Source organism: Scyliorhinus canicula, chromosome 12 (assembly GCF_902713615.1).
Source record: "Scyliorhinus canicula chromosome 12, sScyCan1.1, whole genome shotgun sequence".
Taxonomy (NCBI): domain Eukaryota; kingdom Metazoa; phylum Chordata; class Chondrichthyes; order Carcharhiniformes; family Scyliorhinidae; genus Scyliorhinus; species Scyliorhinus canicula.
Window position 1 is genome coordinate 164,084,222 of NC_052157.1, and position 18,375 is coordinate 164,102,596.

The window sequence follows — 18,375 nt, forward strand, 5'->3', positions numbered from 1 at the left end:
GGGTGGGGGAGGAGGAGGAGGGGAGGGAAAGTAACAGGTCCCAAATCAAGAAGATTGCAAACCAGGGAGTGTGACCGAAGGTCCCAGAAAACAGTCCAAGATAAGGGACAAGGATAGGGATTTGTAACAGGTCCTGTTAAATAAAGTTAAAATTGAGGAGCAGAGTAATTGGCGCCGAGTCAAAGAGAAAGTTGTGGTGAGCAGAATTGAAGCAAAGTGCGCTTGAGAGAAGCCAGAAGGTCTGAGGGCAGCTGAAGGTTGGTGGCTTCGTGCTACAGGCCGCTAAGAGAAAAGCTACCCTTTTGAAGCAGTGGTGTTCTGTTGGCATGGCCGAATATCTGAGTGTGCATGGAAGGCAAAGCTGGAGTGTAGGCGGAGATCCAGGGTAAAGGAACATCAAAAGGGGAGATCGAAACCCTGGAGGTGGATCCTCATTGGACATGTGCAAGTGGAAGCTTTGTTTGTGAGAGAATTCCGAGGAGAGTTCTTCGAGCATGGAGACCAGATAGACAGACTGGGGATGTTTGGAATGTGGACACTGGAGGTGGCTCGCACTTGGTGGTGGTGGTGATGGGGGTGGGGGCGGGGGAGGGGGGGAGAGGGAGGAGACAGTGTGATTTGACTCATTTACTGGTGTTTGTTTGTATTGAAATCTTTCTAACCCTTTTGTCTGGTGTAAGATAGTCCATGTTTGTCATTTAATAAATGTTTTACTGTGTGGTAAAAGTACACTCGCAGACTCCTGTGAATATGTTCAGTAACTGTCCTCCACGATTAAAAAATGTTGGTTGGGATCTATCAGGCCAGGTTTCACTCTGGGATCTCACTTATCAGCATTATCAGGTTGAACTGTGACACTGTGAAACCAGCAATGGGACCTGTTCCTACACAGGTCGCCTCTGCTGTTTGGGTGGTCACGTGCATTCAGGAGCTGAAATCAAAGACTGTCTAGTTCCAAAGCCTCTTATCAGCAAACAACACAATTGGAAGTAATTATAACAATGAAAAGGCAACTTAATGATGAATGCTCCTTCAGCTGTTCAATGTCAACAGAACATGAATTCCTCCTGATCATTTTGACCCCTTTTTGCACTGTTAGCTTGAACTTGCGCCCAGTTTATTTTCCAAATGTTCTAACAGCAGCCAAACATTTTTAGTCTAATGCGCATGCTAGCTGGCTCACAGACTAATGAATAACAAGGTTTATACTCTAAACTCCTTGCTTACCGTCCTCTGCCTTTTTCAGTTGGGTTCTCAGGCGAGACCCTGGATGGTGGCCTCTGATGTAGAGTAGTTTGTGTGGTCTGTGGCTGAGAGTCTGTGCTGTAATGAGCAGAACCCTTCCCTCGGTTTGAGACCACTGGGGATGTTTGGAATGTGGACACTGGAGGTGGCTGTGACGAAGGACTGTTGGACTGATTTCGAGCAAAATCCTGTGTAATAATGTGCTAAAAAAAAGAAACTAATTTGAGAACCGGGTTTCAATACAAATGGCAACAGTTCACTGGACACAAAAAGCACAAATTGAGCGCTGCTGCACTTTCCATGTTTGCTAGTTGCTCCTACTGACTGGCACGGAGAGCAGTTCACACACAGGCTGGTGTGCACAGGCGCACACAAACTCGCCAACATCAACACAGACCAGAGACACAATCCAGTTAGGAAAACCTAGAAAACTTGCAACACAGGCCATTCAAACCCACCTTGCTGTTCAAGCCACAAAAAAAGGCCGTGCTGAATCCACCTTCCATCTCTCGGTCCATTGCCCTGTAAGTTATGGTGCTTTAAGTGCGTGTCTAAGTAAAATGTAATGAAGGTTTCTGCCTTTACATTCTCAGGCTGAATGTTTCAGATCCCCACCACTCTGGGTGAACAAACCCAATATCCTTTAATCCTTCCAATTACTTTACATTTACACCTTCCAGAGTACAGAACTATCTGCTAAGGGAAAATGTTCTTCCTGCCCACTCAACCTTGCCCATTCCAAATGTTCAAATCTCAATTAAATCCTCCCTCAAATTCTTTTATTCCAAAATATGAAACCCAATCTATTCAATCTTTCCTAACAGCTAAAATTCTACATTCCTAGTAACATTCGTGTAAATCTACTCTGTACCCTCGTGGAATATGGTGATCACTGCTCCAACTGTGGCCAAATTCGTGTTTACACAATTATAGCAGAACCTGCCTGCCAATCTATGCCTTGGTTTCATAGAATCTCAGAATTGTTACGGCATTGAAGGAGGCCATTCGGCCAATCGTGTATATACTGGCTCTCCAACTGAGCATTGTAACTTAGTGCCATTCTCCTGTCTTTTCCTCATATCCCTGCACATTGTTTCTATCCAAATGATGCCCCTTTGAAGACCTTAATGAAACTTGGACACTTCCAGGCAGTGCATTCCCAACCCCAACCACTCGCTGTGCTAAAAGGTTTTTCCCCACATTGCATTTGCTTCTTCTCCAATCACTTGAAATCTGTGCTGTCTTGTTCCCGATCCTTTGACAAACAGGGATGGTTTATCCCCATCTATTCTGTCCAGCCCCCTCATGATATTGAATATTTCTATCTAATTTCCTCTTACTCTTCTCCTCTCCTAGGAGAACATCCCAGCCTCTCCAATTTATTATCAATACTGAAGTTTCTCACCGTTGCAACCATTGTTGTAAACCTCTTCTGCGCTCTCTCCAATGCATTTACATCCTTCCTATAGTGTGACCCCAGAACTGTGCACAATATCCCAGCTGAGGTCCAACTGACGCCCTATACAGGTTCAGCATAACCTCCTCGCTCTTGTGCTTATAAAGGAAAGTATTCTATGTCTTCATAAAAGTAAGATACTACAATCACACATAGACAGAAAGCCATATCAATGTGCAGCCCCTTGCCAGGCCTTACTTACATGGATGTGATCAGCGAGGGTGATCAATTTGTGTGTTTTGGAAACTTGAGGATTAGGAGCAGAGGAATACACACTGTCAGGCTGGGAAGGTGGCTGCTGCAGCTGCTGCTGCTGTTGCAGCTGCGGAGATGGTGACTTCTGCAACATCCTGTACCGACCCATGGACACATCAAACCCTCGAGTGTTAGGTTCACCTTTAAAAACAGATAAACACTGAACATACCAAACTTTCTATCAAATCTCCTCTTGTTCATTCATGCCCAGGAATGGATGCCCACACTATTAGCTGTCACAGTGTAGAATCCTCAATAGTTTAAAAGTGCACCAGCCTAGTATTAGCAGTGTTAACATTTCCATAGGGTTAAGGCACCACGACTAGAGTATGTTAATCACCCCGCAGCCTCATGCAGCTCCCCTGGTTAGCCTGCCCAACAAAGTATTGCCAACTGCACATGTACATATCGCACACAACTTGGGGAGTGATGAATTGCTCTGTTACCTGCACTATGTAAATTGTTATATCAAGTGAGTACTGAATGGTTGGTTGATTTGCATGGATTAGTTTTGCAATCCCATGTAATTAACCCTAGTACAGTAGTCCCCCGTTATACCGCGGTTCGCGATATACGGCGGGAGGGGGGGGGGGGCTTATGGACCCCAACTGTCAGCTTCCCTCTCCGGATCAAAGTGAGCCGGCCGCTGAAATTGACACTGCCGGCTGATTGGAGGGAGATTCAGTGAGAGAGGAGCAGCGTTCCTGGTAAGTTTCTGTGGGTTTCCTAATATGAACTAAGGGAACTAGGTGGTGGGTTATGCAGATTCTATTCATATAGTTTCAAGGACCAGGAGAAATTGATGCTGTCAGTTTATTATAGCAATCAAACCTGCAGCCACTGCTGCATATTGGCTCTGCAACTTTTTTTTTGGACCGGAAGCATTGGATAAAACCTTCGATCAGAGTTCTGATAAGAACTTACTTTAGACTACGGGGGGCGGGGGGAGAAATCAGACCCCCGTAGACTCACAATGGGAAGCGCATGCATAGATTTTTAAATAAATTTAGAAGTGCTACTTTCTTACTTTAACTTATATTTAACTTATGGTAGCATAATGTAATAATTCTGCAGTCAACTAAAGTAAGTTCTTATCAGAACTCTGATCGAAGGTTTTATCCAATGCTTCCGGTCCAAAAAAAAAGTTGCAAGCCAAAAAACCCCCATCGTGGATATCCGCGGTTCGGATGCAACGCGGGTGGCTGTCTTGGACCCCAACACCCACGTTATAAAGGGGGACTACTGTAATCACATTGCTAACACTTCACATCTGACTGGCACACTGTGCCTCTCATGTCTGTTCCCTCAGTATTCTGCTTCAGATTCTGGTTTCTTAACGTTTCTCACTCCCATTTCAAACAGGTACAGCCGCGAATCATCTTCCTCCCCAGCTTAATTTCTCTCATGTGATCACTTCCTCCAATATTACTAAGGGAGTGCTATTTCCCATCTATATGAGCGGCACGGTAGCACAGCAGTTAGTATTGTTGCTTCACAGCACCAGGTTCAATTCCTGGCTTGAGCCACTGTCGATGTGGAGTCTGCACGTTCTCCCCGTGTCTGCGTGGGTTTCCTCCGGGTGCTCCGGTTTCCTCCCACAAGTCCCAAAAGACGTGCTCTTAGGTAATTTAGACATTCTGAGTTCTCCCTCTGTGTAACCGAACAGGCTCCGGAATGTGGCGACTAGGATTTTCACAGTAACTTAATTGCAGTGTTAATGTAAGCCTAATTGTGACACTAATAGATTTTTAAAAAATATGTTGACCTTTGACAACATCATCCAAAAATACAGCATTGACTGCCAACATTGAGCTCTATCTCAGCACCCACTCCCTCGAACTCCTCCACTGCTGCTACATTATCAGACTGTTTATCCAACATTCGGGACTGGATCAGTAAAAACTTCTTCCAGTTAAATATGAGTGGGTTTCTCTCCGGAAACTGACTGAGGCCAAACCAGACTTGACCCAGAAAAGAGCTTCCAGCTATGTGTGTGTCATCACCATGACAGCCACCTCCATCCCAGCTTCGTTACCTCCACATGTCATTATTTCATTCTACCTTATGTACACTTCAGGTAATCTAAACGTTGCTGCCCATGTTCTTACTCTGATCAAGCCCCAAAATTCTATTACTCTTGTTCTCACTGACCTTTTACTCTTGTTCTGACTGACATTTTACTCTTGTTCTCGCTGACCTCTTACTCTTGTTCTCGCTGAACTATTACTCTTGTTCTCGTTGACCTATTACTCTTGTTCTCGCTGACCTATTACTCTTGTTCTCACTGACCTATTACTCTTGTTCTCGCTGACCTATTACTCTTGTTCTCACTGACCTATTACTCTTGTTCTCACTGACCTATTACTCTTGTTCTCGCTGACCTTCCACTCTTGTTCTCGCTGACATATTGCTCTTATTCTCGCTGACCTATTACTCTTATTCTCGCTGACCTATTACTCTTGTTCTCACTGACCTATTACTCTTGTTCTCGCTGACCTATTACTCTTATTCTCGCTGACCTATTACTCTTATTCTCGCTGACCTATTACTCTTATTCTCGCTGACCTATTACTCTTGTTCTCACTGACCTATTACTATTGTTCTCACTGACCTATTACTCTTGTTCTCACTGACCTATTACTCTTGTTCTCACTGACCTATTACTCTTATTCTCGCTGACCTATTACCCTTGTTCTCACTGACCTATTACTATTGTTCTCACTGACCTATTACTCTTGTTCTCGCTGACCTATTACTCTTATTCTCGCTGACCTATTACTCTTGTTCTCACTGACCTATTACTCTTGTTCTCGTTGACCTATTACTCTTGTTCTCACTGACCTATTACTCTTGTTCTCACTGACCTATTACTCTTGTTCTCGTTGACCTATTACTCTTGTTCTCACTGACCTATTACCCTTGTTCTCACTGACCTATTACTCTTGTTCTCGCTGACCTTACTCTTGTTCTCGCTGACCTATTACTCTTGTTCTCACTGACCTATTACTTTTGTTCTCACTGACCTATTACTCTTGTTCTCGTTGACATATTACCCTTGTTCTCACTGACCTATTACTCTTATTCTCGCTGACCTATTACTCTTGTTCTCACTGACCTATTACCCTTGTTCTCGCTGACCTATTACTCTTGTTCTCGCTGACCGATTACTCTTATTCTCGCTGACCTATTACTCTTATTCTCGCTGACCTATTACTCTTGTTCTCACTGACCTATTACCCTTGTTCTCACAGACCTATTACTCTTGTTCTCGCTGACCTTACTCTTGTTCTCGCTGACCTATTACTCTTGTTCTCACTGACCTATTACTCTTGTTCTCGCTGACCTATTACTCTTGTTCTCGCTTACCTATTACTCTTGTTCTCGCTGACCTATTACTCTTGTTCCCGCTGACCTTCCACTCTTGTTCTCGTTGACCTATTACTCTTGTTCTCACTGACCTATTACCCTTGTTCTCGCTGACCTATTACTCTTGTTCTCGCTGACCGATTACTCTTATTCTCGCTGACCTATTACTCTTATTCTCGCTGACCTATTACTCTTGTTCTCACTGACCTATTACCCTTGTTCTCACAGACCTATTACTCTTGTTCTCGCTGACCTTACTCTTGTTCTCGCTGACCTATTACTCTTGTTCTCACTGACCTATTACTCTTGTTCTCGCTGACCTATTACTCTTGTTCTCGCTGACCTATTACTCTTGTTCTCACTGACCTATTACTCTTGTTCTCACTGACCTATTACCCTTGTTCTCGTTGACCTTTTACTCTTGTTCTCGCTGACCTTTTACTCTTGTTCTCACTGACCTATTACTCTTGTTCTCGTTGACATATTACTCTTGTTCTCGTTGACATATTACTCTTGTTCTCACTGACCTATTACCCTTGTTATCACTGACCTATTACTCTTGTTCTCACTGACCTATTACCCTTGTTCTCGCTGACCTATTACTCTTGTTCTCGTTGACCTATTACCCTTGTTCTCGCTTACCTATTACCCTTGTGCTCACTGACCTATTACTCTTGTTCTCACTGACCTATTACCCTTGTTCTCACTGACCTATTACTCTTGTTCTCACTGACCTATTACCCTTGTTCTCCCTGACCTATTACTCTTGTTCTCACTGACCTATTACCCTTGTTCTCGCTGACCTATTACTCTTGTTCTCACTGACCTATTACTCTTATTCTCGCTGACCTATTACTCTTGTTCTCACTGACCTATTACTCTTATTCTCGCTGACCTATTACTCTTGTTCTCACTGACCTATTACCCTTGTTCTCACTGACCTATTACTCTTGTTCTCACTGACCTATTCCTCTTGTTCTCGCTTACCTATTACTCTTGTTCTCACTGACCTATTACCCTTGTTCTCACAGACCTATTACTCTTGTTCTCGCTGACCTTACTCATGTTCTCACTGACCTATTACTCTTGTTCTCGCTGACCTATTACTCTTGTTCTCGCTTACCTATTACTCTTGTTCTCGCTGACCTATTACTCTTGTTCCCGCTGACCTTCCACTCTTGTTCTCGTTGACCTATTACTCTTGTTCTCACTGACCTATTACTCTTGTTCTCACTGACCTATTACTCTTGTTCTCACTGACCTATTACTCTTGCTCTCGTTGACCTATTACCCTTGTTCTCACTGACCTATTACTCTTGTTCTCACTGACCTATTACTCTTGTTCTCACTGACCTATTACCCTTGTTCTCGTTGACCTTTTACTCTTGTTCTCGCTGACCTTTTACTCTTGTTCTCACTGACCTATTACTCTTGTTCTCGTTGACATATTACTCTTGTTCTCGTTGACATATTACTCTTGTTCTCACTGACCTATTACCCTTGTTATCACTGACCTATTACTCTTGTTCTCACTGACCTATTACCCTTGTTCTCGCTTACCTATTACTCTTGTTCTCACTGACCTATTACCCTTGTTCTCGCTGACCTATTACTCTTGTTCTCGTTGACCTATTACCCTTGTTCTCGCTTACCTATTACCCTTGTTCTCACTGACCTATTACTCTTGTTCTCACTGACCTATTGCCCTTGTTCTCACTGACCTATTACTCTTGTTCTCACTGACCTATTACCCTTGTTCTCCCTGACCTATTACTCTTGTTCTCACTGACCTATTACCCTTGTTCTCGCTGACCTATTACTCTTGTTCTCACTGACCTATTACTCTTATTCTCGTTGACCTATTACCCTTGTTCTCACTGACCTATTACTCTTGTTCTCACTGACCTATTCCTCTTGTTCTCGCTTACCTATTACTCTTGTTCTCACTGACCTATTACCCTTGTTCTCGCTGACCTATTCCTCTTGTTCTCGTTGACCTATTACTCTTGTTCCCGCTGACCGATTACTCTTGTTCTCGCTGACCTATTACTCTTATTCTCGCTGACCTATTACTCTTGTTCTCACTGACCTATTACTCTTGTTCTCACTGACCTATTACTCTTGTTCTCACTGACCTATTACTCTTGTTCTCACTGACCTATTACTCTTGTTCTCACTCACCTATTACTCTTGTTCTCACTGACCTATTACTCTTGTTCTCGCTGACCTATTACTCTTATTCTCGCTGACCTATTACTCTTGTTCTCACTGACCTATTACTCTTGTTCTCACTGACCTATTACTCTTGTTCTCGTTGACCTATTACTCTTGTTCTCACTCACCTATTACTCTTATTCTCGTTGACCTATTACTCTTATTCTCGCTGACCTATTCCTCTTGTTCTCACTGACCTATTACTCTTGTTCTCATTGACCTATTCCTCTTGTTATCACTGACCTATTACTCTTGTTCTCACTGACCTATTCCTCTTGTTCTTGTTGACTACACTGTTCTCAGTTAAGCAATACCTCAATTTTGAATTCATTTCCTTTGGCTTCAAATACCGCCATGGCCTCGACGCTCTGGTGGCTAGCCTTAAGCTGCCTGTGCACCAAGATGTTGTCTAAAATGTTCCACCAAAACTCTGCAGCTCTCTAATCTTTTTTTAGGGTGCTCCTCAAAACCTCCCTGTTTGATCAGGGTTCTGTCCATCTCCCCTAACTTAGCTCAGTCTCAAACGGTGCTTTACAATGGTGCTGCCAAACACAGAGATGTTTCATTACATTCAAGGTGCCATATAAATAAAAGTTGTTACAATCTCTCTTGTTGAAGTTAGTCATCGGTTGACATTTGTGTGGCGTAAATGTTACTTGCCATTTATCAGCTCAAGCCTAAATGCCCAGGTGTTGCAGTATGCGGACATAGCTATTTGACTTTCTGTCTGAGATAGCAACCAAACGGTGCAATCATCAGTTAGAATTTCCAGTTCTGACCTTCTGACAGAAGGAAAGTCACTGATGAAATATCTGAAGGTGGTTGGGAATAGGACACGAACCTGAGGAACTCCTGAAGCTACAGCTTGAGGCTGAGACAATTAACCTCGGAAAAACACAACCCACCTTCCTTCGTGCTAGGTGCGACTCCAGCCAGTGGAATGTTTTCCCTGATTTCCATTGACTCCAGTTTTGCTGGCATGCCTTGACGCCAGTCAGTCCCTCTCACATCAACCCTGGAATGCAGCTCTTTTGTCTATGTTTGGACCAAGACTGTAACCATAATGGTCCTGGTGAAATTCACACTCAGCAAGTACATTAAGTGTAAGTGCCACTTCATAGCACTGTCAACAACCCCTACCTTTACTTTGCTGATGATTGAGAGGTGACTGATGGGGTGGTAATTAGCCATATTGGATTTGTTCTGCTTTTTGTGGGAAGGGTATACCTGGGCAATTTTCCACAATAGTCAGATAGATGCCAGTGATGCAGCTGTACAGGAACAGCTTGACTAAGCAATGCCTAGTTTTAGAGCACATGTCTTCTATGCTAGAGAAGGGATGTTGTTGGGGCTCCGAGAGTTGGATAATCCAGTGCATTCGGCTGTATATTACTATCATGTGGAATAAATTCAACTGGCTGAAGACTGGCTTCTGTGATGGGGTTCCTGATCTCATCATACACAAGTGGCACTTCCCGAAGAGAAGATATTTAAAGGAACTTACCGTCTCCCTGGGAGGGTTTGTGCACTTCCTGCTGGGCAGGTTCAAGTTTCTCCTGTGCAGGCGAGTTTGCTGGGCTGATTACCTCAATAGCTTCTGCACTGGGCATGTCATAGCGATGGGAAGATACTTGGAGAGAAACAAATGCCAGTGTAAATCCTTTATTCCAAGCAGCCCTTATACATTGCAGGTCTCATTTCTATCTTGAAAATCTGCTATCAGTGCTCACTAAAGCTAGTTAAACTCCAGTACTATTTCTCCCTGTTCTTCAGCACATTTGCTCTAGAATATAAACAGGATCTGCCTGTGTCCTCGAGTATTAAGTGGTGTAAATGGTGGGCAGAGAGAAGCTGTTCTCTATGTTGCAATTTCTCAGTCATTTGGCTTAAGCTCACTGATGTGGTCATTGGGCCCTGTCTCAGCGAATCTTACTACCAACTGGTTTACAACCAAGGTACAAAAGTAAAATGAGAGGCTGCTTAGGAGAGTGGAAGCTATCTTGGGGCAGACGGTTTGCTCCATGTTTTGGCCAACTTTCCTCCCTCATGCAATGCAACACTGCAGAAACAGATTAACTACATTCACCACAACTACTCAGTCCTTAATTTCTGTGGAAACTTGTGAACATATTGGTTGCTTGTTCCAGACACTAGAGCCCCATCTATAGGTTTCACAAATGCAATCCCACCAGAATTTTTGAGCACCATGAAATCGTCTTAGGGGTTATATTTCTGCTCCAACTAATATGTTTCTCCCAGTGATCATTGATATAAAATCCTCTACTCAAGCACAAATAGCGATATAATCCCCCATCCACTCATGTCAGGCAGTGGCTGCAGCCTGGGATTCCGAATGATCAGTCATTAGGAAGCTCACACATCAGTATTTCTGCTGCGTACATTATGATACATACAGATGAGATACCCCAAACGCTATACAATTACTGGGGTGAAGGATTACACAGGAACGTACTTACCGCTGCTGGAGGAATCTGAGCTGTGAGATCCTCTTTCCCGGCTGTCTTTATCAGACGCAATCTGTCTGGTGATGATCACATCTATAAAATTTGCTGCTGTTATTGTGGTCTTGCCTCGGGTCCTCAGCTCCTCCTCGTACCTGGATTTTGGGGGTGCTGCTTTGTCCTTAATAATCTCTGGATATCCAGACGGACCCTGGCCCTTGGCCGAGGTTGAATATGGTGACTGCACTGACCGTCGCTCATGTTCAGTCTGTGGCTGCTGTTGTGCCTGGTGCTGATGAACATTCTGCTGTTGTTCACACACCCTGCGAGCTGTCATTTCTTCCACCCGGGGGGCTTCGTGTTTGTTCTCTTTACCTTTTGTCATCTCGATCTGAGGCGCAGAGGCGGCAGCATCCACCAATGCTGCAAGGGCATCTGCTGCAGTGTTGTAGCGGGAGGCAGAGAGTCCCTGTGCCATGGCCAGGGCGCTCTGTGGCACCTGCCTGTCAGCAAAAACGGCAAATTGTTTTAATGTAACACCTACAACTCTTGCACAGTAAAAATACCTCAGGAATGCTGCAATGCAGGAACACTACAGCTGACACATTCATAGAAACAAAGAGCAGGAGGGGGCTATTCGGCCCTTCGAGTCTGCTTCGCCGCTCAACATGATCATGGCTGATCCTCGATCGCAGTGCTACATTCCCGCTTTCTCCCCATATTCCTTGTTGCCACTAAAATCAAAAACATTATCTCACTCTTAAATACATTCAGTGACTTGGCCTCCACAACATTCCGTGGTTCAGAGTTACAGGTTCACTACCCTGTGAGTGAATAAATGTGTCCTCACCTCAATCCTAAATAGTTTACACCCTATCCTGAATCTGTCTCTCCTGATTCCCCAACCAGGGAAAACATCCTCCCTGCATCTACTCTGTTCAATCAGATCTCCTCTCATCCTTCTAAACTTGAATGAATACATAAGACCATAAGACATAGGAGCAGAATTAGGCCACTCGGCCCATCGAGTCTACTCCGCCATTCACTCATGGCTGATATTTTTCTCAACCCCATTCTCCTGCCTTCTCCCCATAACCCCTGATCCCCTTATTAATCAAAGAGCAAATAACAAAAAAAAATTACAGCACAGGAACAGGCCCTTCGGCCCTCCAAACCTGCGCCGATCCAGATCCTCTATCTAAAACTGTTGCCTATTTTCTAAGGATCTGTATCCCTCTGTTCCCTGCCCATTCATGTATCTGTCTAGATACATCTTAAATGACGCTATCGTGCCCGCCTCTACCACCTCTGCCGGCAATGTGTTCCAGGCACCTACCACCCTCTGCGTAAAGAGCTTTCCACGCATATCTCCCTTAAACTTTTCCCCTCTCACGTTGAACTCGTGACCCCTAGTAATTGAGTCCCCCACTCTGGGAATAAGCTTCTTGCTATCCACCCTGTCTATACCTCTCATGATTTTGTAGACCTCAAATCAGGTCTCCCCTCAACCTCCGTCTTTCCAATTAAAACAATCCTAATCTACTCAACCTTTCTTCATAGCTAGCACCCTCCATACCAGGCAACATCCTGGTGAACCTCCTCTGCAACCTCTCTAAAGCATCCACATCCTTCTGGTAATGTGGCGACCAGAACTGCACGCAGTATTCCAAATGTGGCCTAACCAACATCTTACACAACTGTAACATGACCTGCCAACTCTTGTACTCAATACCCCGTCCAATGAAGGCAAGCATGCTGTATGCCTTCTTGACCACTCTATCAACCTGCGTTGCCACCTTCAGGGTACAATGGACCTGAACACCCAGATCTCTCTGTACATCAATTTTCCCCAGGGCTTTTTCATTGACCATATAGTTCGCTCTTGAATTGGATCTTCCAAAATGCATCACCTCGCATTTGCCCAGATTGAACTCCATCTGCCATTTCTCCACCCAACTCTCCAATCTATCTATATTCTGCTGTATTCTGACAGTCCCCTTCACTATCTGCTACTCCACCAATCTTAGTGTCATCTGCAAACTTGCTAATCAGACCACCTATACCTTCTTCCAGATCATTTATGTATATCACAAACAACAGTGGTCCGAGCACAGATCCCTGTGGAACACCACTGGTCACAGTTCTCCCTTTTGAGAAACTCCTTCCACCACTACTCTCTGTCTCCTGTTGTCCAGCCAGTACTTTATCCATCTAGCTAGTACACCCTGAACCCCATGCGACTTCACTTTCTACAATCAACTTTGTCACTTCCTCAAAGAATTCTATTAAGTTGGTAAGATATGACCTTCCTTGCACAAAACCATGTTGCCTATCACTGATAAGCCCATTTACTTCCAAATGGGAATAGATCCTATCCCTCAGTATCTTCTCCAGCAGCTTCCCTACCACTGACGTCAGGCTCACCGGTCTACAATTATCTGAATTATCCCTGCTACCCTTCTTAAACAAAGGGGCAACATTAGCAATTCTCCAGTCCTCCGGTACCTCACCTGTGTTCAAGGTTGCTGCAAAGATATCTGTTAAGGCCCCAGTAACCTGGGGTAGATCTCATCCGGACCTGGGGACTTGTCCACCTTAATGCTTTTTAGAATACCCAAGGCATCCTCCCTCCTTATGCCGACTTGACCTAGAGTAATCAAACATCCATCATGTCCCTCTCAATCAAGAACCTATCTATCTCTGTCTTAAAGACCCTCAGTGATTTTGCCTCCACAGCGTTCTGCAGCAAAGAGTTCCACAGATTCACCACCCTCTGGCTGAAGAAATTCTTCCTCATCTCTGTTTTAAAGGATCGCCCCTTTAGTCTGAGAGGGTGTCTTCTGGTTCCAGTTTTTCCTACAAGTGGAAACATCCTCTCCACATCCACTCTATCCAGACCTCGCAGTATCCTGTAAGTTTCAATAATATCCCCCCTCATCCTTCTAAACTCCAATGAGTACAGACCCAGAGTCCTCAACCGTTCCTCATACGACAAGTTCTTCATTCCAGGGATCATTCTTGCGAACCTCCTCCGGACCCTTTCCAAGGCCAGCACATCCTTCCTTAGATACAGGGCCCAAAACTGCTCACAACACTCCATATGGGGTCTGACTAGAGCCTTATACAGCCTCAGAATTACATCCCTGGTCTTGTATTCTAGCCCTCTTGACATGAATGCTAACATTGCAATTGCTTTCCTAACTGCACATTAACCTTAAGAGAATCGTGAACAAGGACTCCCAAGCCCCTTTGTGCTTCTGATTTCCTCAGCATTTCCCCATTTAGAAAATAGTCTAGGCATACATTCCTCCTTCCAAAGTGCATAACCTCACACTTTTCCACATTGTATTTCATTTGCCACTTCATTTCCCACTCTCCTACTCGTCCAATCCTTCTGCAGCCCCCTTGCGTCCTCAACACTACCTGTACCTCTACAGAGCTTTGTACCATCTGCAAACTTAGCAACAGTGTCTTCAGTTCCTTTCTCCAGATCATTAATGTATATTGTGAATACAGGCCTTGCCAAATCAATTTCTCCTCACAGGATATTCCTGCCAACTCTGGTATCAGCTTAGTGAACCTCCGTTGCACTCCCTCTATGGCAAGCATATCCTTTCTAACGGGTGACCAAAAGTGCATGTAATACTTCAGGTGTGGTCTCACCAAGGCTCTGTATAACTGCAAAAAGACAGTCTTACTTATGAACGCAAATCCTCTTGCAAAAAATGCCAATAGACCATCTGCCCTCTTACTTGCTTGCTGCACCTGTCTCTTCACTTTCATTGACTGGTGTGAGGATACCCAGATTCCTTTGTTCGTCCACAATTCCCAATATATCACCATTCAAACAATACTCTTCCTTTCTGTTTTTCACACTGAAGTGTACAACTTCACAGGGTCATGCAGTGATATCCTGCCTTGGTTAGTAATGCAGAGACCCGGGATAATGCTCCAGGGATCTGGGTTCGAATCCCTCCAAGGCAGATGATGGAATTTAAACTCAATAAAACACTTGGAATCAAAAGTCCACTGATGACCATTATTACAATCCCTGGGCAGACCCCAACAGTGGCTAGGGTACTGGACCGAAAACCCCAATATTTTCTTTTTTTTTTTAAAAGAGACTGTGTGGAAAGATTGATTCACTCCAGGAGAGACTGCATGAAGAAATAGGGCTTGGTTATTTTAAAACAAAAGTTTATTATAACTACAATCTTAAACTTCAGAACTTCAACCATTTACACGTACACCTTAAAATGTCCCATCAAACAACAAGAAAATACACTGCGGCTGATCATCAAGTTCAATAGCCTAATCCCGCTTTCCCCCCATATCCTTTGAGCCCCCGAGGTCCCTTGTCTAATCGTGTCAATGTTTTCCAAAGGATCTGTTATCACGTCTGTTCTTGAAAATACAGAAAAATGTGTCATTTGAAACATGGAAGTCTGGCAATATCTGGTTTGAGAGGGTACAGGGAAAGATCCCACAAAAGGTTAATAGCAGCTGCAAAGAGCAGGGTTATAAAATGCAGATTCTTGATCACAAGCAGGTTTAGCAAACACATGGGTTTCATGTGGTAAGCTAAAACAATGGCTCACACCTTCATGGAATGTAACTATCTCAGGAAGCATCTGAAAAAGCATGGATGAGAGTTTCAATTGCATTAAGTGACGAATGTTTAAAACAGGCAAGTCTTTCAAGTCATAACCAAGTTAAATTTTAGCATACAGCTAAAAGCAAAGTTTCACACCTTAATTGAAATAAACTCTCTTAGTAAACAGCTGGAAAGGATGGAAGATGCCCAGTCGAATTTGGTGTCAATTTTAAAGTGTAAAATTCTACGAACATCAAGTCAATTAAAAGAAATTGGAGACGACCTGTCTACGAGAAACATCATTTAAGTCAAAATCAAAGGCAAAGTTATGAGCTGGGGACAATTGGAAAATTAAACGATTCGAAATCACAGAAATAAAAGTTAACTATTGAAACCAAAGCATTTTTTAATCAGATCTGAGAGGAGACGATATGCCCAAAATGAATAATTAGTTGTAGTAAGATGTTTACATCAAAGATACTTTTAAACTATCAAAGTGAAACAAGCCCATTTACAATAAAGTCGTTAAAACTTAATAACTCTTCGAAAGAGAATATAAACCACCGGAAGAGCAGAGCCAGAGCCAGCTCTCACAGCTCGGTGCATGGGAAGAACAGGACACAGCAACCGAGTTCACCAGTGAATACAACTCAAGAAGACCAGATTTTAAGAAGATCGATTGTCAAGGTGGGACTGAAGGTCTGTACAACCAACCAGCAGCAGCCAGAAGCAAGATCTTTTTTCCTTTCTGTAAAGAAAGTGTTTGCAGCTTTTAAAAGAAAAATTATAATAATAAAAATAACTTAACCTGAAAAAGTGGTTATTAGCTTACTTCACTTCCTTAATAACACAGGACCCAGGACATCGATGCTATTAAGGGGTAAGTAGGTAAAATTCTTCGGTGAAGGTATGGGTTATACCGGGGGATAACTTGAAAAGATAGTTTGACCTGAATAGCACCCACAGAAGCCTGCAGCGGAGTCAGGGAGTGAGAATCCCTGTTCACCATTTAGAATATCGACCTTTTTTTTGGTATAGGGGGAATTCTAAGAATAGTGGTGAGTTTTAACTTCACGTCTTTTACAATAAACTCTAGTATCGTCCCCACTACTGATGTCAAGTTAACTGGTCTGCAACACTCCCCTTTGATCCAGAAACACCGTTTACAACAAATAGAAATTGGTTGTAGTTGGGTGACAGATTTCACCTGAAGAGAACATTTCCCAAGTGGGAAGCGGTACAATCACAACTCTGAAAAATCTCATCAAATTTACCGAATAGAATATCTGGGAGTGAGAAAACGCAGGAGTTAATGACAGGAACGTCTCTGCTTCACTGGCAGTGATTTCCCCTTTGGGCAAATAGAAAAAGGCTTCAATATAAACTTTAAACGTACATTATGCGAGACTGCGTAGCTGCATCCAACGAAGTTATAACGCCCTTGCCATTGGCTCCCTGGAATATACTGGGTCGCTGCTGTAAGATTGTCTCCTGAGCTCGTACTGATGGCGATGGGGAACGGACATAACCATGGCTACTTGGTCTACTGGACTGGTCGGGACCTATGTGAAAATCAAATAGGAAAATTTGTTCTTTAATTATTTAAATTTGTCCATTTGTGTATGAGGTACAAAACAAAATGTTATCAATTGCAGCCTAAGACAGCAGTGAAACAGGGTATAACACACTCTGTACATCGGGGTTCAACACACTCAGTCTGTCCATCGGGGTTCATCACACTCTGTACATCGGGGTTCATCACACTCTCTCTGTACATCGGGGTTCAACACACTCGGTCTGTACATCGGGGTTCATCACACTCGGTCTGTACATCGGGGTTCATCACACTCGGTCTGTACATCGGGGTTCATCACACTCGGTCTGTACATCGGGGTTCATCACACTCGGTCTGTACATCGGGGTTCATCACACTCGGTCTGTACATCGGGGTTCATCACACTCGGTCTGTACACCGTGATTAACAATCTCGGTCTGTACACCGGGATTAACAATCTCGGTCTGTACACCTGGATTAACAATCTCGGTCTGTACACCGGGATTAACAATCTCGGTCTGTACACCGGGATTAACAATCTCGGTCTGTACACCGGGATTAACAATCTCGGTCTGTACACCGGGATTAACAATCTCGGTCTGTACACCGGGATTAACAATCTCGGTCTGTACACCGGGATTAACAATCTCGGTCTGTGCACCGGGATTAACAAACTCGGTCTGTACACCGGGATTAACAATCTTGGTCTGTACACCGGGATTAACAATCTCGGTCTGTACACTGGGATTAACAATCTCGGTCTGTACACCGGGATTAACAATCTCGGTCTGTGCACCGGGATTAACAATCTCGGTCTGTACACCGGGATTAACAATCTCGGTCTGTGCACCGGGATTAACAAACTCGGTCTGTACACCGGGATTAACAATCTCGGTCTGTACACCGGGATTAACAATCTCGGTCTGTACACCAGGATTAACAAACTCGGTCTGTACACCGTGATTAAACCCAGAGAAACTGTTAAATTGTGGAGTGGAGAGCCCAGCTCAGGCTGTAGAATGCTATCCATTCACTTCATCACTTCCCCACTTTAACAACTAAAATGAGAGGGTGGTACGGTGGCGCAGTGCTTAGCACTGCTGCCTCAAGGCTCTGAGGGCTTGGGTTCAATCCCGGCCCCGGGTCACTGTCTGTGTGGACTTTGCACATTCTCCCCGTGCCTGCGTGGGTCTCACGTCCACAACCCAAAGATGTGCAGAGTAAGTTG

The 18,375-nt window shown here is 44.0% G+C and overlaps 1 protein-coding gene across 4 annotated transcripts in view; it reads right to left on the reverse strand.

Moving 5' to 3' along the window:
* Positions 1 to 18,375, reverse strand: part of ncor1 (nuclear receptor corepressor 1) — a 356,231-nt gene that overhangs the window by 34,370 nt on the left and 303,486 nt on the right. For all 4 annotated transcript variants that reach the window (XM_038814799.1, XM_038814800.1, XM_038814801.1 and 1 more), the window contains 5 exons: positions 16,989 to 17,154; positions 11,014 to 11,501; positions 10,041 to 10,166; positions 2,904 to 3,097; positions 1,228 to 1,448 (listed from right to left, as the gene is read on the reverse strand). In XM_038814799.1, the coding sequence (XP_038670727.1) occupies positions 1,228 to 1,448; positions 2,904 to 3,097; positions 10,041 to 10,166; positions 11,014 to 11,501; positions 16,989 to 17,154 (1,195 nt within the window). The remainder of the gene's footprint in view (positions 1 to 1,227; positions 1,449 to 2,903; positions 3,098 to 10,040; positions 10,167 to 11,013; positions 11,502 to 16,988; positions 17,155 to 18,375) is intronic.